The following is a 22,662-nucleotide window of genomic DNA, read 5'->3' on the forward strand; positions in this document are numbered from 1 at the left end:
TCTCAGGGGAATGGATTGCGCTACCTTGCAAACTCGCCCAAACGAAGTAACAACGTTCTTTAAACAAAGTAGAAAAAGGACACTTTCATCCCCACTCTCACCATGGAATGAAAGAGAGTGCAATATTGCTTGCCAGCCCGGTCTTCAAAGGAAGGAGTCACTTTTTAGGGCATAGAGGGCGGGCCGGCCAGTTACCTGCGAATCGACGGCTGTGGTAAGACGTGGGAGCATGCACAAGTCCGGACGGGGACGTGAGCACTTGAAGCATCGGGATAGAAAACAAACCTAAGGAGTAAGACTTTCGGGGAAGCTTGTCCTGGTGAAACCTTAATCATGGATAAGGAGCGAAGCCTCGACCGAGTTCCGCTAAGAGGGTTGAAGACTTCGTACCAACGCCTCGATGGAATGGGCTTCTTAGCTATTGCAGTATGGAATCAAATAGATTACGGCCGAGGAACTTCAAAATAGAATGAATGAGCAGTGGCCTTGAGCACAACCACATTTGTCGATAAAGAAAGAAGTGGCTCTTCCCATCATTCTTTTGGCAAATCTGGCAGGTAGCTTGCTTCCAACAAAAAAATCCCCCATTTGTACATATCAATGGGCGAATTCGAGCAGCCTATTCAAGAACCTGGCAAAATTGGACTTGCCAAAATCAGGAGACATAGAACAACCGGCTAAAAGGGAGACCACATTACTGGCAGCACACACGTCTATTTTTTATGACGGAGCGAGCAGAGGGAGGAATGGGCTAAAGTGGTTTTGTCATTCACCAAGAACAACCCAACCTGATCTTGACAACCTCATCGATTCCTATGGGTTATCACACCAACCAATAAGACTACGGAAGTAAAGGCACTCTTTTTTGGAAGAAACGCTTGTCGGCAGCTGGGCTGGGCCTACACTCTGTTACAATAGTCGGGGATTCCGGGTAAACGAAGAAAGACGGCAGGGAGAACATCCAAGTCTGTCAGCAAAACCCCGAGGATTCTAAGCATCCCCCTTAGGGCACGACGCATACCACTTTGCCAGAGCGGCTGCTGGTTTAGGGAGGAGATAGACAGCCTGGCGGGCTATCTCGGAAGCGTTGCCTGATCAAGGCATAAGTTCGAATGATGACTCATTGTATACGTGGGAGGCCCGGTTGAATCAAAACAAAAAGATATAGTTGGGTTGGGAGGGTCGAAAAAAGTGATTTGTGACCTTTCATCATCTTCACACCCTTTCTACTTTGCTTTTCATAAGAAGAAAGAAGAAAAAGAATGACAAAATAACAAAATCAGCTGTTTACAATTTTGGCACCAACACAACAAACAAGACTCAATAGAAGGAATCAAAATCAATGAAAGAGCGCGGAGCCCAGTTCAAGCTCTCTTCGTAGACTTAACAAGCTGAGCTCTATGGCTGGTTGTATTGTCAAGGCTAGCAGGTCGCTGAAATAAGCTGTAAAACCCACCAGGAAACTCTTGTTCAACCAACCAGCTGGAATAGATAGAAAAAGGGCTGAAAGAGGGGCTGGGCTTTTCTTCCTCCCCCTTCAATCTTCAAATGGTTGCTGCTCACGCACACATAGTAGCCTCATCAAGCTAATAGATTGGGCTGTAATGAGGCTGAAACAAGACAGATGATGAAAGCCTTGCCCCGCCCCTCTTCAATTTTTGTTAATCCAGTGAGCTAGCTGGCTGTTACCTCCTTCAATCCCAATCTTCAGTTTTCGTTGTGGGTCCAATCAAACTCAAAATGGATGCTGAAAGGGATTGCAGCCTGAAGCTGGTTCCATAGCTGCAAATGAGTCCTTTCTTCCTTTTTGGAGAAAACAGTTTCTTAACAAAGTTCAGTAAAGCCACGTTGTAGGCCGCACAAACGACATTTCTGGCCGAAGTTGCAGACCCACTTTTTGAAGTTCTAACGAGATTGTCAGAGAGTCAAACATGACATGGACGTCATACTACACAACACAAGCAGAGACGAGAGGGAGCTGACTATAGAACTGCACAGCAAACTACCGAAAACTGCGAGGAGGAAACGAAGCGTGGAAGGCGGGGATCACTAAGATGACTCGGTAATTGACGGGACAGAACAACATCACAGAGACATGGCCCCATAGTACTACATATCAAGGGAAGGCAGTACTTAACCCGCTACACTGAAGAAATAGGTTGCACGCAAGCACAAGCAAGTCGGAGTCTCACTGCATGCTCGTTGCTCCGACAAAGGAGTTCAATGAGAGGCACGCTACGAGTCGAGCAAACTGGCATGTTCAGCAAGCTTTCGCTGGCATGACAGGTATCGTCACACGAGCAAAATGACGAGGCAGGCCCATCAAGCTATCACTGGCATGACATGCTCATGACATGTGGATGAACTCTGTGTCGTTGCATGAGGCACGCAGCAAACTTTCGGAATAAGTCTGACACGTGCAAAAAAGCTTTCACCGGCATGACACGTGGTAACTCTGGCAGCTGCGGTTGCCTGAACAACAAGCTTGAACGCAGTTGACATGACACGCGGATGAACTCTAGCAAGCCTGTCACCACGGTTGCCTGACATGTGAAGGCACAGCTGGAATGACACGTGGACTTCATGCCGCTTCCCTGCCACGAGTAGAGCAGAGTCAAGCTACTATGGAACATGTCAGTCAAGTTCAGTCTACGTTGACTTCAACTCCACTCTTTTCTGACTTGGTTGCAAGCTCGTTGCAATGCTCCGAAGGCCGTGCATCAATCACTGTTGCTGAACTGGAGGCACATGACGTTTGCTGCTGAATCCACCATCCCGATGACTGCTCTCTCCTGTATCACTGCTGCTACACTGGCAAGACATGTCGCCCCATCTCGTTGTTTAGGGTTCTCCTCGGAACCTGGAGAAGACTCGTTGTAGTGCTCCGCTCTCCACTGTTCTCTCCGTTGTTGTTGAACTGGAGGCATGTCGTTGCTTCACTCACTTTTTGGTGACTCGAATACATGGAGCTCTATCTAAAGATAATACTAAAGCGGTAGAGCGAAAGTGATTGAAGTTGAAGTAGGGACACGTTCCGTAGGCCCAAGCCGGTCATGTGCACGGTGGGAAAAAAGTGGAGCATGCGGCGTACGCATAAGGTCTACAAAACCACCCATCTACAGAACTGGACTGAACACTGTAAGCGGGCCTTCTTCACATAAACGTTGAGTCCACGGTGTGTGCCTTCGTAACGTCACTGCGGTGCAGTTCGTGCTTATCTACTCTACTACATGCACTTGCTCGTTCAGTCTACGAAGCACCCTTCGCCGTTCCGTAAACTGAATGAGCAGTAGCGCATAGGCCCGGATAAAAAGTCCACTTGTCGTTTTGAAGTAGCAAGGTGTGTACCTGTGCTACACTGCTCCTTCTTTTTACTACACGAGCCAGACAAACGAATCAATCAACCTCAACCCGTAACTCTTTATGGATAGAATAAATCAGTGGTTCCCCCACTCCATCTGTGTAGATGTAGATAGAGCAATAGACTTCGGACTGAATGAGCTGCCCAAGTTCAGTCGACTTCACAGCTCCACTGCTCGTAGAGTAGAGTGGGCACATGCTCCCTAGACTGAAGACTGAACGAGCGTAAAGTTCAGTCGATTTCACTGCTTAACTTGTCTCCACTGCTCGTTCAGTCGAAGTAGAGCGGATAGACTGAAAAAGCTGCCTGTTCAGTCAAGTTCAGCCGACTGAACAGCTCTACTGGTCTCCACTACTCGTTCAGCATAGTATACAAAGGAGTCAAGCAACAGACAGAGCGAAGGGCGAGGCAGCTCTTTCCATCGACTAGTAGTTAAGGTCCATACCTAGTTCCGTCGACTCTGAGAGCTCGTTCGGTCGACTTCACACCACTCTATTCTACTCTACACCACCGTTCAGCTTCGACTTCATGAACGGAAAGCGCAAGCAGAACGGAACAACATAAAAGAAAACAGAGATAGATTTTGGCCATGTATCCTGACAGAAGTTCCGCCCCGACTTCTATCAATGCATATGGCTCGCAGCTTGAAGGTCCATTTGGGCTCTTGTGCGAGGCGAGGGGACAAGGTCACGCGTCCCCAAGCAAGCCTAGAAGGAGATGAAAGAAGGGCAATCAAGATTTTTGTTGTTAAATAACATAACTGACTCCCACAGTTAGAAGCACCGCCCTGCCAAGCAGATACACTCGCATTAAGCCCTGCGAGGCCCAGAAACTACAAGAAAGAACAGCCAAGCAACGAGGTGACGAGGGGGAAGCCAAGCTAACACACCCAGCGAGTGGAGTGCATAAGCACGAAGCGAGCCGTGAGCGGGAACGAAAGACCGAAAGGCCATGCAGAGCAGATCCCAGAAAAGCCAAGCTAGGAACAGCGATACCAAGGAACATGGGAGCAAAGCCAACCGAGAAAGGAAGGACAGACAGAATGAATGAATGGATAGGGACCTTTACAGGATGTGACCAGAAAGGAAAGGACATGAGAGGCCAGAGAATGGAAAGATAAAGGGAAGGAAGGGAAGGGGACAAGAACAACAACAGAACAAAATCACCAATCAAAGGACCGGGACACTGCGAAGCTAAGCAAAGTAAAGGCAATAGCGGAAAGGAACAGGAAGCCAAGGAAACGAGCTGAACATTAGAGGAACGCCCACAAGGCAAAGAGAGGCAAGGCGAGGACAAGGAAGGCCTTAAAGGCATCAAGACTGACCAAACAAAAAGACAAGAAAGGAAACTAGACAAGGCTGGGAAAGGATAGGAAAGGCCAAGGAAGCAGAGAAAAACTTGACATCACCTTCAACGGCGAAGCGAGGCGAGGACCTTAACTACTAAGAACAGCTGAGCGGGGAAGTGAAGAGAATGGGAAAAACTTCACTTTAATGCACCGACAATCAAATTACAAGCAACTAAAGGACACGCGAATCCGGAAAGGCAGGAAGAAATCTATCAATTTAATATTTTGTTTGACTTTTTTCTATATAGATAGAAGGACAGAAAGAAAGAGAGACAACAGAGAGTATACTGGTTTGGGCTGATGATGTATCAGAAAAGTTTTAGGTCATATGATCCATGACTAGGCTCTAAGTATATGAGAGTACTGTATCTTAGAGTATAGTCTAGGTGGGAGGTCCTGCCAGGTGGCCAGGAAAGGGTTATGTGGTCGGGATAGAAGTTCAGTAGAGGTTACCTAAGGGAGGATTTTATATGGGTGGAAGGGCTAGGTTTAGGGGGGACAGGGAGTCTTATCCTTATCTAGATTTGAGACAGCGGTGTACAGGGGGCCAGGGAGTTGCTCAATCCCTTCAGAGAAGAACGCATGTTACAAGCGCAGATGTGGTGAGGGTTGGGGACATGGTAGCTAACATGGCGAGGCGAGGCGCTGATAGTTGGGTGAAGGGTCAGGCGACGTGGATGAAAGCTGGCCCTTGCCATCCTGCATGAAGGTCTTCTCTGCTCCGAAGCTTTTAGTCAATCGAAGCGTAAGCTGTCGAGTGGCTTCGAAAGAAATGAAGGAGGTGGGCTTTGCAGGCCGACCTCTTCTCAGATTGAGGAGTGGAACATCGATAATGCTTTTCCCGTCACTCCGTGCCTTTTAGCTTGGCCCACAGCCGAGTATCACAACGAAGTGAGGGAGTGAATGAAGCGAGCTAAGTGTGAGGGGATGAAGAGAACGAAGCGACAACAGAGTGAACTCAGTCAATCCACTGAAGTTAGTGAGCACCTTTGATTCTTTGATCCACTTCATGGATCCTGGCAATCACTCCAGAAAGGCAAGGGTGTGTTGTGCACGTTGTAGTAGTAGCTTTATAGCAGACAGGTATCGTCCACAGAACGCCGTTCATTCACTCGCAAGACGATACCAGTCAGGCAGTAGCCAGTTCCGTAGACTGAACTTGATTGAGAGACCATAGTAGCTTGATAGAATACATCAGTCACGTGTCTGCTCCGAAGTAGCTCAAGCATAAGGCAGTCGACCACCGTTGACAGCGCCTTCACCCGCCTTCGGAACTTGCCAAACACGTGGAGTTGACTTCTACAGAACGTGTCAGACGAGTGGAGCCTTCGAAATGAGTCTAAACTACCACAAAGGGTTTAGTTTATCAAACTAGCAGATAAGAGCTTGATCCTGCGGATTCTGAATCTCTAAGAGTACTCCCAGCTACCACCACTTCTTCCCTAGTGTCTCCCATTTCGGAATTCATTTCGTCTATTCCGGTGCGATAGACTGCTATTACTTAAAATATAATAGGTCAAACCTCGGTCCCCACTTTGATCGGGACCCTAAGTACCTCCTTGAACGGCCTCCTACCAAGGAAGGGTGGGCGCCTTCGCAAAAAACAATTGAAGGCATCCTCAACAGAATAACCAGAAAAAAGGGTTATGGTTACTGGCCACCTTCCCCATCTTGTTCTTCCCCTAACAAGACTAGTTGACCCCTCGCGCTATTGTTGTTTCCTTCACTGCTCCTAAACCACTGAAGAATAAATGTAAGAAGCCCTAAGCGAGTGAAGTGTGTAAGCACGGAGCGAGCCAAAGAGCTCGTGAGGTCTACAAAAGGGTTCAGGCGATGCTTCGACTGAACGAGCAATGGAGACAAGTTTAGCTGTTCAATCCAGTTCAGTCTACGGAACTGGATTGAACAGCGAGAACTCGTCTCATAAAGTCAATGCCAATTTTGAATCCAAATCAAATAAGGAATGCGCTCGACTCCAATCAGGCAGAGGGGAACGTGGGAAGGCTATTGCCTTCCCCTACCATAAATAGAAAAATGTCCGAGATAAGAAGGTGGGGTTGAACTCATACGGCGCCCTCCCTTTTCCAGTGAGTCGACTCCATAGAGAGATGGATAGATAGCCATACCTTTGAAGTGCAGCCTCTCAATCCTGATCATTTCCTCGCCCGTTTGTTTCCCCAACTCTCGTTCTCGAGGGGATCGAGCTCGAAGAATGGGCGGGCTATTCATTGGAACATGGATGGTGGGACTCTTTATGTAATGTAAGAATTTTCCATTCATTCGGATTTCGACATCGCCCATTCTTTCCTCTGACTCTCCTGAGAAAGAAGTGGTGAGGGCAGGGGTATGTGGCAAAGAGGAGTAGGGAGGGTATAGGCGGACAATGCATCTGATTAGCTTTCATACTTTGATTCGACATGAGATACGATCAATTCTTCATTCCGTAAGAGTCTCAATCCCCGCTTACTTATAAGAAGCCAATGGGTGAGATTTAGGGGTTGAGACAGACTCCTTTTCCCGTTCGCTTGCCTCGTGAAAAGGTTCTCACCAATCCAACCGGACTTCCTTGCTTCTCAGTGAAGCCCCATTGATCGATTCCTCGAGACGGGAAGCAGTCGGCATAAATGCATTGGCTTTCCTTCCAACCCATTGATTCATACCTCGGGACGGGATTCACCGACCATCCACCCAGCTCAGAAAAGATGGAAGTGGGGATCCTTCAATATCTGCTATTGAGGACTCTATTCTTGGCATGAAAGCCTAAAATCTTTCCTTCTCGCCCCCGATCTAATTCTCAGTTGTGGCGGGGAGGCAGTCACCATCTGGCCATTCAATACCGACCAGCGGACATTAGTTGCATAAAAGATTTTTCCTCCTCCTCCCATCAATTTAAGACCCGGCTTCTTTGGACTTCAAACTAGCCTTAAGTTGAATCCCTACTCGCCCATTAAAGATTCAAGGATAGTTTAAAGCAGCTTCTTTGGGCTGGCATAGAAGAAAGTCTTTAGACTCTTTTTTTTAAGAAGATAGACAGGGTCGAGGTAGGGCCTATCATCCCGTCCTTCCAACATCGTTTCCGGAAGAGAGGAGTGGCGGCATTGGAGGAGGAATGGAAAGATCTGTCAGGCCAACCATGCCCGAAAAAACTGAACCATAAGCCATGAATCAAATAAGCCACGAATCAAAGAAGGCATTCTTGACCGACTGACTCACCGATAAAGTCAATTTTTATTGTCCCTCTTTCCCTCTCTTTAATAAGTCAAATCGAGTTGTTGCCCTCTTCAACATCCAAATCCCTAAATTCTAGCCCTCTCGAGGCAAAAACCCTAAAACACCTATCTCCCTCCATGATGATCCAGGGCTCTCTCTCTAACCATGAGGCTCTCTCGTACTACACTCTCTCTTGCTGCTTCCACCTATTTCTCTCTCATTGATGCAAAGGGCAAGATGCAAGTCGTTGATTTCTACGAACTACTATGAATATTAGTGGATGAATCTGCAAAATACCTCAAAATGGATCAATCAACTTGTGAAGATTGAAGAACCATCGAAAACGTACCAATAAAAATTGGTTCAAACCTTATTACCATCTCAATATCAATTCAAGCTAAAGCCTGATATCCAAATACTTGCATATGTAGGAGATTTTGCGAATCATGGTGGCACTAAAAATTGGAAGGATATGAAATCCAAGTTAAATCCGGTATTGTATTTTTTGGATGCAATTTTTTTTGGCTTCTTGATTTTAAAAAATATTGAATTTTTGGAAGAAAATCGGTCTAATAATTTAAACTAGGTATGTCTATTTTTGAGTTTCCATGATTTTTTCTTCATTTTTTGAGTTTTCATGATTTTTAGTTTCTTTTATTAGATAAAAGTTCTACGAAGAGAGAGAGATTCAGTAGTGAAGGTTTTGAACATGTTGGGTAAGTTAGCATGAAAATTGACCTCATTGTTTTCTTTTTTTTTTCCATATTTTGGTACAAGTGATTATGCGTCACTATTGCACATAAATCCTTTTTTATAAAGGGTAATAAGTAGACGTGTTCACTTACCATGTTCCTTGACAAATTTTATGTATTGTAATTACTAGGCAGATGGTGATCCACGATAATTCATTTAATTCTAACAAAGTAGGCTGATGGCTAATATATATGCCAATTGTTATTTATTTTCATATTTGAAATAAAAATTTTAAATTTCGAACTCAAAAACAAACTTTCACTATAATTGGGCTTTCTCTCTCTCTGCCTATGATGATAGAGGGTCGCTCTCTCGCTTCAACATGACCGCCAAGGCACTCGCTCTCCATCTATTTCAATTATAGTTCAGATGCGTTATATTGTGTGCAATTTCTAGTAAATGATGTTATATTTTTTTTAGGTCGGGGGATATTGGATCTAATTAATGACACACTTACAACCACTTGATTTGAAATTTGACGGACAAAAGTACATATAACCTCGTGGCATTAAAAGTAAATGATATGTTTGTATAATTTTTATTAGCTATAGTCAATAATGATAATTGCTTAACTTAGAAAAGAGAGAAGAAAAGGATTGGAGAAGAATAGTACCGCTAGTCTTAAGTGGCCCATGATATTAAGCCCATGATTGTTGAATACTTTAAGGGGTCGTTTGGATACTTGGAAATACATTGTCTGTGAAATATATTACTGGCGTATTACATTAATGCGTGATCTATTACATGCAAATGGATTGTTACTGTTTGGGTAGTATTTAAATGCAACATGTCAAATACATTGCTCTTACTTGACACTTAATATGGAATTGTCTACATTGCACCTTAAATTTGCTCTTACTAGACATAGCGATTTAATATGGAATTGTCTAGAAATAGATTATTTATTTTTTGTAAGCACAATTATCATTGTCCTTTAAATTTCAAAATGGATGGTTGTACTTGTGTCGTTGAATAAATACAAAATTTCAAAAAAAAATTCACTTCATGACTCACCTCAAGCCATCTAATTTGACATCTAATATTTAAGAATGATTGTGACCTCCATTCACAAAAGATAAATGGTCTCTTTGTAGACATTCCTATTTAATATTGAAATGCATATGTAAAGATAGCATGACTATACCATGCTTATCATGCCTCAAAGAGTAATAACTTAATAGTATGAATTAATATTGGTCATAAACATTGAGTGAATTATTTTAGTCACAACCTTTAAATATCGTTAATTCGTAGTTTAAATAGTAAATGGTGATATATTTTTAAAAAAACTTTATTGTGAGATTGTAAAGTATTTTAAAAATTAGATTGAGATATTGGAAAATGTGTAACTAATTTATCATTTCTTTATCTATATCTAAACCCTAATCCCAAAAATCATTTTTTTTCAAAAGAGTAATCATTATAATTTAAATAAAATATAATTTATCAATTTTTTTTCTCGATCTAAACCCTAATGCCAAAAAAATCATTTTTTTTTCCAAAGATTTAGTAATCATTATAATTTACCCGCACGGGCAGACAAAGAAAGGAGGGTCGAAGAGGGACAGAGAGAGCAGGCTCGAAGAGGGATAGAGAAGGGAGGCTCGAAGAAGAACAGAGACTGAGTAAAGATGACTGACTATATCAGAAGGGCAAACATAGAATATTTGGTTTACATGACAAAGAAAAAAAACAGTGAATTCAAGCAAAATAATGTGAGGAGAGAAATTGATACGATGATTTGGAAATGGCTTTGAGTCTGGAAAAGTGGTAGGTTTACTAGGTTGAGAGAGAAAAGTGAAGCTTCAGAGGGAGAAGATGATGTATCGAGACAGAGGAAGATGATGTAGGCAGGAAAATGGATGTAGGCAGGAGAGAGGAAAAATGGATGTAGGCAGGAATGAGGGAAAATGGATTTTTAGACGCCCGCAGTAGATTACCGGTTACGGGCGTAAAAGATTTGCCAGCTCTCATCGGGTGTAATAGATTTCAATATATTTGAGGAAATATTAAGTAATCTATTTTCATTTCCTTATTAATAAATGTACCGTGTAAATGTCATATTTCCTACTAATCTATTAATATTTTTTCAGGTACCCAAACAACCCCTACAATAAATATACCGTGTAAATGTCATATTTTCTAGTAATCTATTAATATATTTTCGGGTACCTTAACGGCCCCTAAAAGACATATCCCTAACAACTGCATATAACACTAAATAGCATTGTTTTCATGTACTCACGTAGCCCGTGGGTAGCCAATGAATCCCATCTATAAAAACACAAGACAAGAAAGAAGATCAATTGGACCCAGTCAAAATAGAAAGATAAATGTATTTGAATGAGACTAAAGTAAAAAATTGCCCAATAAAATATAGAAAGTATATAATGAAATCATTTATTTTTAGTATTCTCAAACTTTGTGACACACCTAAGCTATCAAACTTTACAACAGATAGTTGTAAGTAATTGTGACCTCAGTGCATCAAAGGTAAATAGTCTTATTATTTACAATCTCATAAAATACACCTAATATAAAAAAAGACCCGGTTTCTATGTGGCCAAGCATGTATATGTAGAAATGTGGACCTATCAATTTTTGAGATGGATTTTAGGCAATTTTTAACGATATGTAATCTCCAACATGAAGATCGTGAATATAAATAAATAAATAAATTTTAAAAACTAACTAATAATTCTAGTAAGAAAATATTTGGACCATTAGTTTTCATTGTTTTTAGATGGAACACCTACTTGCATCCATCTTTAAGATGGAAGCTTTACACTTTTTGGACATTGTCGGTAATAGAAATAGATTTTGGAGCTATCATGAAGATTTCCGATGCCCAAAGTTATGGATAAAGATTCGAGTTGAGGCTTGTTTTCATAAAGCCTAGGCATTACAAAAACCGCAGCCTTTGAAAAATATATCAAAGCATATAGTCGTAAATATCTGAATATACCTTTCTATTGCATCTGTAAATTGATGTAGTTCATCTAAGGTTCCATGAATGTCATAAATATCATCAATAATATGAATGAAGGCAATGACTTTGGTGAGATCAACTCTACCCATAGAAAACTCAGACTCCGACGAAAGAACAACAGGGCACATGAACCATTCATGTATTTTATCCCGTGCAAATGTTAGCTTATCTGCCAAACCCAGGTCCCTCCACAACCTGAAACTTTTTTAGGGTAGTTCAGATATAGGATTCGAATTTGAGATATAGCACTGTGAACGAGAGACATTAGGTATCATAACAGAATTTCATGTGTAGAATGGTTTGGCAAGGTACCAAACCCATAACTGAATCACCTTGTGACTTCTTTCAACTCCTGCTTATGCATTGCTTGCACCATATTGAAATCCAATAGACCAAATTCTAGCAAATCCTGGTTCCTCTTAGTGTCTCTTTCATAGACTTCTATGTAATGCATGGATTCTAACCTCAGCGTGCGCCGGTACAAGGCCAGCTCGAGCACATGCTTGACATTTCTAGCAAGTTCAGGCTCGAGTCGAGACATTGATGCTTTAAGGTGCTTAAGACTGAAAGCTAAAGCTTCATCCATGCACTCTTCTCCTTGTATGCCAAGGTGTGAAGCATCATGTAGAGTCAAGATGCCCATAACATCTTTGCTCAAGCTTGGTTTGAAATCTCCACTTTCATCCTTAAATTTGTTGAACGAAATTAATGGAACTAAATTAACTTTCTTGGCAAAGGGTGTCAAAACATATAAATTACATGGAACCAAATTAATTTTCTTGGCACAAATTAAACTTGAAAATTTACATTTGTAATTCAAAAAATATAAAAGCAGGAAGCTCAACTTGGAAGAGACTGTAATATAATAATTTTTTAGGTAAATCAGAGGGGAAACTTGATCACCTACCCATATTCATTTATATAGAAAAACTACATAAATTATAATTGGAGATCCATTGAAAAGGAATATTCACGACACCAGAAATCAAAAAGAGAGAAATAAAATCTGTTGGTTCTAACAAACTATGATATAGATCACTTGCCTGATGACACTCTATATCCATGTTGTCTGAGGATTCGAAATCGTAAAAAAAACAACATATAGGTCATCGTCGCAGTCTCCTACGAAACCATCCTTGTAAATGCGACCTATCTTTCTCCGATTTCAGCCTCAAAATGGTAGGATATGCCAAGCCGTTGGATGTTGTCGATTAAAACCATGGTTTCTATGTCATTAATAGTGGCACTAATCATCCTCATCAATTTTTTCTTCAAGTCGTTGAACCGGGAAATATTGATATCAGCCAGAAAATCAGTTATCCATAAGCTTAAAAGACTTCTGATAGCCTCAAATGGATCGGGATCTAATTTCCTGGACTAAAGTGATAAATGGGCTATAAAGTAATGCCAAATGATTACATTCAAATGCCACTACTACCATACCCATATGGAAAAAGTTTATGTAGAGCTAAGTCTCTAAACAATCAAATTAGAGCCCACCTCAAAAATTTCACTAGAAGATGATGTTTTTTATGCCTAAATATTCTCAAATTGATCACCTCAACATCAAGATGCGTGGACATGAGAAAAAAAATTAGATTTCAAGTTTTAGAAATAGTGTATCTTGCAACGCATTTTTGGACCGTCAATTTTCAAGATTTTCAAGTTTTCGTAGATTTGCTTGATTTACACTATTTTTTAAGCTTTAAATTTATAATTAAAGATGAAAATATATTTTAAGGCTATCACAAAGATTTCCAGTATTGAAACCATATATCTTGACACTATTTGGAGGTATGCTTTATTTTAATTGTTCAAAGCCTAGACTCTATACTGCAAATATTTTTTTTTGGGTAAATACACCCTACAAATATTAGTATATAAAGAAGGACAAAGTTTATATAAGGATGCAACCTTATAATGTAGAGCTACGGATTCCCCTAAAAAATTCTTCAGAAAAGATAGTTTTAATATTGAAAAACCTTTTGATTAATCATCTCGACATTGAGATGTATGACTATAAAAAATAAAAAGATTTTAAGTCTCAAAAGTAGTATCATATTATTTATGCCATCAATTTTCAATATTTTCATATGTTTATAGATCTATGTGATTTTAATTATTTTTTAAATTTAAAATTTTATAATTAGATATAAAAATAAATTTTAAAATAATCGTAAAAACATTTTACATTTAAATTGTATACGTAACAAAATTCGAAATTGTACCGTATCTCTATACTTAAGGATGCATCCGTATGCCAACCGCACAATATACGGAATGTACGATTTGATTACTAGGAAAGACAAAACCCCTGGGCAAACTTTATTTTACTATTTTTGTACTATATGACTTATTTATTATATATGCCTACTGGCCTAAAAACAAAGGACGACGGACTCGCACGATGCGCCATTTTGTGGTTATGTGATGTAACCTCCCCGGCTGACTGAAAAGACTTAAGCCCTGAACATAAATATTTTTTTACTTGTCATGTTGAGACTAGTAAAAATATAAATGGGAAAATGGATTTGTAAACCGAAAAAAAAAAAAAAACCAAAAAAAAAAAAAAAGGAGAAAAGAACGTAATCTATAATAAAAAAATTACTTATGGACCGGATAAAGCATTTTGTTTTTGGTCCAAAATTTTAAAAATTTTATACCAAGGTTTTTTTTTACATGTTCTTTTATACCCATTTTTCCAATAGCTTAATATTGCAAATATCGAAATGCATATTTTATTTTTTGTCTATTTTGGCGATTTCTGGAGCCATCAATTGTCCCATATATTAGACCAACCCATGAAAAATAAAAAAAGTGAGCTAGTTGATTATCTCTAACATTGGACCCCCAATTGATTATATATTGTCCACCTTGATATCATAAATGTTGAACCTGCATGGTAAGGAAATGTATTATTACCACTTCTACTTAAGGTGTTATGCATATAAAAGAAAGGAAACAGAGACATCCGATTGGCCCCTTTTTTTCTAATTCCAAATACTGCCCTATTATTAGAAAATGACATTAGATTGTCCCTTTTTTTTCTAATAGGAAAAGTTTATATAAGGTTGCGACCTTAAAATATAGAATCACAGATGCACCTCAAAAATCTATCGAAAATGTTGTTTTAATGTTGAAAAAACCCTCCAATCGATCATCTCGATATTGAGATGTATGAATAGGAAAAAAAAGTTTTTTAGCTCCGAAAATAGTGCATCTTGCAACACATTATCTAAACCATCATTTTTCAAGATTTTTATATATTTATAGATATATTTGATTTTAACTATTTTTAGAATTTAAAATTTTCTAATTAGGTATGAAAATAGATTTTAATCACAATAAATATTAACCGTCCTGATGTAAGTTTTCCTAAAAATGTGAAACAAGAGTGGGAACCCAAGCTGACCGTGAAGTCTCACCATGTAACCATTAAAGTGACGGTCCTTATTGGAGAAATCATATGAAATCTCATGCCTTCGTGTGTGAAAACTTGAGGCGCTTCTTGTAAGACCGCGGAGCGGGCCTTTACCCATTGAGAAAGTGCTTCAATGGGATGTCTTAGGCTCTATTCCTACAGTTAACACGGGTCGATGGTTCGGCTGATGCCTCAAAATAATATCCCACCCTCCATTTCTACCATGAATGTATGAAAAAGGAAAAGAAAAAGGAATGAAAGAAGGTTATGCAGACTCTCGCAAAATATACTTCAGCTCTTGGTGGGTATGTCAGGAACTATGCCAATTTATGTATGGTCCTCAGAGGGATCACCGTACATTCTTGATAGGCACAATGGCATCAAACAAAAGTTTAATCGCAAGAGCCCAAGGACGCTAGATTTTTATGATGTAGGGCACATGGTCCTGACCCCTCTGTACTCCTCTGTGAGGAAAATACCACAAAATTTGTGGGAAGCTGCCCCAAGCCATTACTCCTTCCGCATGTCAAATTCTAAATGGTGATTGTAACCTTGTATCAAAAGTAAATGGGTATGGCTTACATAAGGTTTCAACCTTAAACAATCCAATTAGGGGGCGCCTCTAAATTTTAACATAAATGTAATATTGATATAAAAAAAACTTAGGATGTCTTGAGAATCTATTTTCATCACTAATTATAAAATTTTAGAATCTAAAAATAGTTCAAATAGGGAAGATCTTAATTCGATGCAAAGTGAAGAACCTTACCAGGGCTTGACATGCCGTGAATCCTCTTGAAAGAGAGGGGTGCCTTTGGGAACGCGGACACAGGTGGTGCATGGTTGTCGTCAGCTCTTGTCGTAAGGTGTTGGGTTAAGTCCCGCAACGAGCGCAACCCTTGTGCTTAGTTGCTACCATTGAGTTTGGAACCCTGAACAGACTGTTAGTGATAAGCCGGAGGAAGGTGAGGATGATGTCAAGTCATCATGCCCCATATGCCCTTGGGGACACACGTGCTACAATGGCCAGGACAATGGGTCGCAAATCCCCGAGGGTGAGCTAACTCCAAAAACTTGTCCTCAGTTCGGATTGCAGACTGCAACTCACCTACATGAAGCCGGAATCGCTAGTAATCGTCGATCAACCATACGGTGGTGAATTCGTTCCCGGGCCTTGTACCTGTCACATTATGGAAGCTGACCATGCCCAAAGTCATTATCTTAACCGCAAGGAAAGGGATGCCGAAGGCGGGGCTAGTGACTGGAGTGAAGTCATAACAAGATAGCCGTACTGGAAGGTGCGGCTGAATCGCCCCCTTTTAATGAGAGCTAATGCTTTTTGGGTATTGTGGTTTGATACCGCTTCACACCCAAAAAGGAGCAAGCCACGTCTAAGCTAAGCTTGGAGATGGAAGTCTTATTTTGTTTCTCGACGGTGTAGTAAAACCAAGTCTATGAGCTTATTATCCTAGGTCGGAAATAGGATCATTTTTTACGTCCCCATGTCCCTGCCAGTGTAGCAACATGGGGGCGCAAAAAGGAACAAGAGGGATGAGCTTTCTCTCGTGTTTGGCATAGCAGGGCTCCCCACTGAAGGGGCCTAGCCTGGTCGACAGGCTATTAGCTCAGTGATAGAGTGTGCCGAGGGCTCTCAGTCTCATGGATAGTTCAATGTGCACATCAGCGCCTAACTCGGAGATGTGGATCATCCAAGGCACATTAGCATGACGTACTCCTCCTGTTCGAGCCAGAGTTTGAAACCAAACTTGTCCTCAAGAGGATAGATGGGGCGATTCAGGTGAGATCCAATATAGATCCAACTTTCTAATCACTAAATTTCTCTATGAGTTTAAGCTAGTTTTGTCTTTTGTCTTGTGTTTAGTAATTGGTCCAATGCTTAGTGTGGAGCTTGACATCCATGTTTAGTGTTGATCTTTTTTGACATAACATGGATGATCCTAGCATTGATTTGTCTGCATGTGATCTCGTCAATCGGATATTCCAGGTTCTTCTTCATTCGCCAAACTCATCTCGATACACACCTTACTCGTAAGAAAGCTAGAAATTTGGAGAAAGCTAATGATATATAGTTCACGTAGAACATTTTTTACTTCTTTTCTTTGTTTTTTACTCCTTTACTGAGCACTAGAGATAGTGTTACTTTCTAGAGTTATTATTAGCATGTTTATATGTTTTACTATCTTCTATATTGTAGTTCTTTCAACATTTTAAGAAAATTCTACAGCCACCAACTTCTAGATGGTCATTTTGTATATGAAGTCTAATTGCGGAAACACTCAGGTGGCTTCTTCCCTCATCTATTATCAAGGAACCTTGTCCCGATTATTTGGGGTTGGCTAGCTTTTTCTCTCAATGATTGTTAATTTCCATTTTTCCAACATGCTGACTGCAATCTTAGAATTTTCTAGGCCCCCAAAAAACAAAGATTAAATGCTATTGTAAATAAACCTCAAGTCCTCTATGGTATTTTGGAAACTACTGAAGTGTTATAAATACTTCTAAATTATGAAAATTTGTCTTTCCTTAAGTATTCATGCTGTCAATCTACATACTATTCTCCATCTAGTTAGCATTCGCAAATGTTAATAGCTTCTCGTTGTGAATTTCGTTTTCCTCCAAGGAATAATTGTAAACCTCTGCAATGCACAAAGGAAAAGCTTCGAACACCCTATTTAAGGGTACTAAAGCACTATTTTAGTTTGAGAGTGCTTCGAAAAGCCTTGTATGTGTGTGTGTAATGTATGAATTATACATATATTGTTTTCTAATGCAAAATCAACGAAGCCCAACTAAAGTTTTCTAATGCAAAATCTCTTTCATCAGCTCAAAGTTTTCTAATGCAAATCTATTTCATCAGCTCAGTTCTTTGAGAATAAAAACTAAGCCAGTGATGCTTCTGCCCAAATTCCAAGTTCTTCTTCTTTAGCCAAACTCATCTCGATCGCTACCTTAATCGACAGAAATCTTGAAATTTTGTGAAAGCTATTGATACATACTTCACATCGAACAATTTTTTACTTTTTTTCTTTGCTTTTTGATTCCTCTGCTGAGCATTAGATATAATGTTCTTTTCTAGAGTTATTATTAGCCTATTTTTACATTTTATTGTCTTGTATATTGTGGATCTTTCAACATTTTAAGAAAATTCCACAGCCACCAACTTCTAGACGGTCATTGTTTTATAAGAAGTTGAATGGCGGAAACATCAGGTGGCTTCTTCCCTCAGTCATCATCATTGAACCTTATCCTGACTATTTGGGGTTGGCTAGCTTCTTCTCTCAGTGATTGTTAATTTCTTTTTTTTGCATCATTTTTATCGCAATATTTGAATTATCTAGCCCCCCAATAAACAAAGATTAAATGCTATTGAAAATGAATCTCAAGGCCTCTATGGTATATTGGAAACTACTGTGGTGCTATAAATATTTATGAATTATGAATATTTGTCTTTCCTTAAATATCCATGTTGTCAATCTACTTATTACTCTCCATCTAGTTAGTGTTTGCAAGGTTTGATATGCTCCTCATTGTGAATTTGGTTTTGCTCCTAGGAATAATGGTAAAGCTCTGTTATGCACAAAAGCAAAACATCTAACTTCCTCCTTAGGGGCCGGCAAAGCAGGCTTCTAAGTTTGAGAGTGCTTCACAAGACAAAAAAAGCCTTATATGCGCGTGTGTAATATATGTAATGTAGCTAGTTTTCTAATGCAAAAATCAACCAAGCTCAACTATAGTTTTCTAATGCAAAATTTATTTCAGTTGCTTAGTTCATTGGGGATCAAAATAAAGCAAGTGATACTTCTGCCCAAATCTCCTTGCAAAAATTCACAGTATGCTCTCTCACTTCATCATCTCCTCTTCTCTGTATGTGTGTCTTTATGTTTTTGCGTGTGTAGTACATATCCCACATACACGCGTGCATACACCCATATCTACATTCTACACGTTCACATAGACGTATTAAATAGATTTTTTTTTTTTGTACACCATATAGTGAAAACTGGCCCAGCTTGGTCTACTCCATTATTCAAGTGACACAGACTTTTGTAACTCCACCGATCAACTAAGAGTTGTCCATGACCCTTCAAAAAAAAAAATGTGTTTTATTGTTTCTAAACGAAACTCCCCTTCTTGGAATTGGCCTTTGTGGGTATTTTTTTGGCTAAATGATATTCTATTTCTGTGGGAGTACAATGTCTATTAACTCCCTCAGTTACAACCCCATCTAGAAATAGTTTTAGGACCCCAAATTTTGGGGATGCAACCCCTTCAATCCATGGACTAAAAAAAATCCTTATTACACCCATCTAAAGTTGGACGACAAATTTCAATATCTTTTCGAGAGTCCCAAAATTTTAGATTTTGTTTGACATTATCTCAATGAGTACAATGACCTCACAAAATAGGCCCATATGAATGCTTGAGCTTTTTTTCTCCTTTTTAGGCAGCATTCAAATGTTTCTATTAGCGGCAATATAATATTTTTTTTTGTTTTTTCTCCAGATGGAGCTCTAACAATTTTGTTTGCAGCTAGAACAAATATTAAGCATATCTTCCCTTCAATCACTGCATATCTTCCCTTCAATCACTGTTTTACTGCCCTTGTTGTTACCATAATTCTTAGCATGTGTCTAAGAAATTGTTTCCATATTTTGATATTTACATTAATGACTGCAGGTTGAGGAAACCAATGAAGGCCAACAAAAGTTTTTTTAATGCAAAATCTATTTCATCAGCTCAGTTAATTTTTTATTTTATTTTTCTTCTCTTAATGTTAATTTTGGTTGCATGTATTGCTCGGAGGCTCGATTGGAGCAGGATTACCATGTTCAAGGATCACAATAAAAAATTATCTTATTTTATTGTGCCATTTGCATTTTCCTTTTTATATTCCTCTTGTTTTGTTATACTTCTCCAGTAATTTTGGTATGTGATTACTGCACATTGGATGTTGTGTAATATTATTGTTGTTGTTGTAATAAGATTTAGAATGAGATTCGGGATTCTAAAAAAAATTGTCTCATTTAATGTAAATATTGGTTGATAGTTTACTAAAAATTTCACTACAACCTCATAGGTTGGTTCTAATGCTTGTGATTATCACATCTCAAATATTGTGATGTTTTTTTGAGGCTTGGATTTAGTCTTCACATATCAAATATTGTGATGTTTTCCTGAGGCTTGGATTTAGTCTTTGGTAATTGTCATTTTTTCCCACTCTGTAATCTGCAAGCAAAATGATTCCCTTTTCTGCTTATTTTAGGGGAAAAAAAAAGAACTCATCCCATTGCTAAATGTAATGCTCTAGGGCAAACTATGTGGATTAACTTTTTTTGGGAATTTATTATTGAAACAAATATGTGGAATTTAGGATGACATTTGATATTGGTCTAGAATATAGTTTGAAAAGTCAAATTTGTAGTGGTGATGTTGGTATAGCTTTTCGGGCATCGTTTTTGTTAAAGGTGACATTAACTATTGTGGAACAAGTTTTGGGCAAAAGACTCCGAAAGCACATAAAGCTTTTTATAAATGTTTTACAATGTTTAAAAATTTGGACTGGTGGTTTGACTCGTACATATGGGTGACTAATGGAGGTAAAATCGAAACAAAATACGCATCAAGGGCAGCTGATTGCCAAAAGCTTAATAGAAGACCCATCTTCTCCTTGATCACCCCTTGCTTCTCATGCAAATCAGACAGTAAATAGTCTATCCAATGTGAAGTTTATTGGTACATCCAAATAAAATAAGGTTGTTGATAAACATGAAGCACCTGAAGTTACTGCCTCACCAAATGCTCCTTCCATCCAGTTACCATTACCATAAAAAAGCCCATTGGTGCAAGAGAGGGAAGTAAGACGAAGGTCTTGGTGCCCAGAAGCTTTCTACGATGGTCGTATCGTTCTTTAGCTTACAGTAATGCAAAAAATTTCTATTCCTAAAGATGATTGTTTAACTTTAATCCTAACTCTTTTTTTGATTTATTGGTGGCATTATTTGTAGTTAATGAATTTATAATCTTGGATTGCATTAAAGTTGAATCCAATCCTATGTTAGTGGAAACACCCCCATGTGATGGATGGCAAAGGAGGAAACCAAAAAGTATATGGGGGAATATTGTGTCTCTCACATGTCACATGAGCCCATGAGTGCTCTAGGTGATAGGTGTGAGCTCCCATGATAGCAATCTGTTTCTTTTTAATGCCAAAATATTATATGCACTTGCAGGAATAAATTATACATTCATTCCCCCAAGTAGACTCCTATTTGAGAGGACTTTTAAAACCCAATTACAGCCTCCTCATCTTAGCCATCAAGTTCAAGAAAAAAAAAAAAGGTAATTTATATATGTTTTAAAAAACAATGCCTTAAAAGGGAACGAATAACATCCAGTATTTGAATGATCAAATCCAAGTTTCTACAAACCCAAAGTCCATTTTTTATTAGAATTGAGCTGGTGATTCCAGTCCGGAACTCAAAATTTCAGATCAGGAATATCTTCTGACGAGGCATTGTACTCAAAGGAGTAAATGTATAAAGTGATCCTACGGGACGACTCTATATTGGAGCTATTTTTATATTATTTTTAACTAATACTTTCTATGGAAGAAGGAGAGCTCCAACTACAAGAGTTCACATAAACAATCTGGATATGTTTATTTGATTAATCAAAAGCCTAACTCAATATTAAATGTTATTATAATTAACAACCTAGGATTAAGGATTGTCGTCCTCTCTTATAAACAAAGAAGCAGTAATGGTTAAGGCATGGTCTCCAACACCATGATCACGGTTCTCGCATCCCAACTACCCCATCTTCAAGAAAAGAGGTTTTGTTTAATCAAAGTCTATGTATTGGGATTTCGACAAATTGGAATTATATATAATGAGCAAGAATAACGAATGTATGATTAGTGTATGGTTTGGCAACTTTTGAAATCAAATAAATTCATGAGCAATTTACGTATGTATGGACATAAAATAGATAAAATACAAAATTGGTCAATTTTGGTAAAAATTTATGAGAAAGGTCAGTAGAGTTTTTAATTTTTTCGATAATGCCCCTCGATCTAGGGATGGTATCGGTTTTAATTTATTTTATTTTATTTTTTTATTGTCTGGGCCATGTCTTATGTTTTAGGACAGTTGGCGACTGGTTCGAAGTCTCTATCTTCGAATCACTCAGATTGTAGTGTTACACCACATTATAAGTGATCCGAGGATGAAGATATCAGACCACTGTAACTCAGTTAGCGGTGTAAGGTCCCCATCCATTGACCGCCCGCACTGTGGTGTTCGACCACACTATCGGTGGTCCGAAGATAGAGACCTCAAACTACTTGTAATGTGGTGTAACATGACATTCGAGCCACTCCAAAAATGCAGACTTCAGATTGCCTGTAATGTGTTGTAACACCACAATCTTGGTGGTTTGGAGATATGAACCTCAAACCGGCCACCAACTATTTCAAAACATAAGATACGACCCAGGCAATCGAAAAAAACTAAAAAAACAAGAAGTTAAATCAGTCCGAGGACACCGTTCCTAGTCCGACG

At 39.3% G+C, this 22,662-nt stretch overlaps 1 protein-coding gene across 1 annotated transcript; it reads right to left on the reverse strand.

Moving 5' to 3' along the window:
- Positions 1 to 10,845: 10,845 nt before the first annotated feature.
- Positions 10,846 to 12,807, reverse strand: LOC18429146 (trans-ocimene synthase, chloroplastic). The gene is given in 5 exon segments (XM_088860415.1): positions 10,846 to 10,899; positions 10,901 to 10,946; positions 11,638 to 11,856; positions 11,994 to 12,363; positions 12,702 to 12,807. Coding segments are annotated over 5 exon segments (759 nt in total). The 5' UTR covers positions 12,772 to 12,807.
- Positions 12,808 to 22,662: the final 9,855 nt, after the last annotated feature.

Source organism: Amborella trichopoda, chromosome 3, assembly GCF_054954075.1.
Source record: "Amborella trichopoda isolate Santa Cruz 75 chromosome 3, AtrichopodaSantaCruz75HAP2 v2.0, whole genome shotgun sequence".
Taxonomy (NCBI): domain Eukaryota; kingdom Viridiplantae; phylum Streptophyta; class Magnoliopsida; order Amborellales; family Amborellaceae; genus Amborella; species Amborella trichopoda.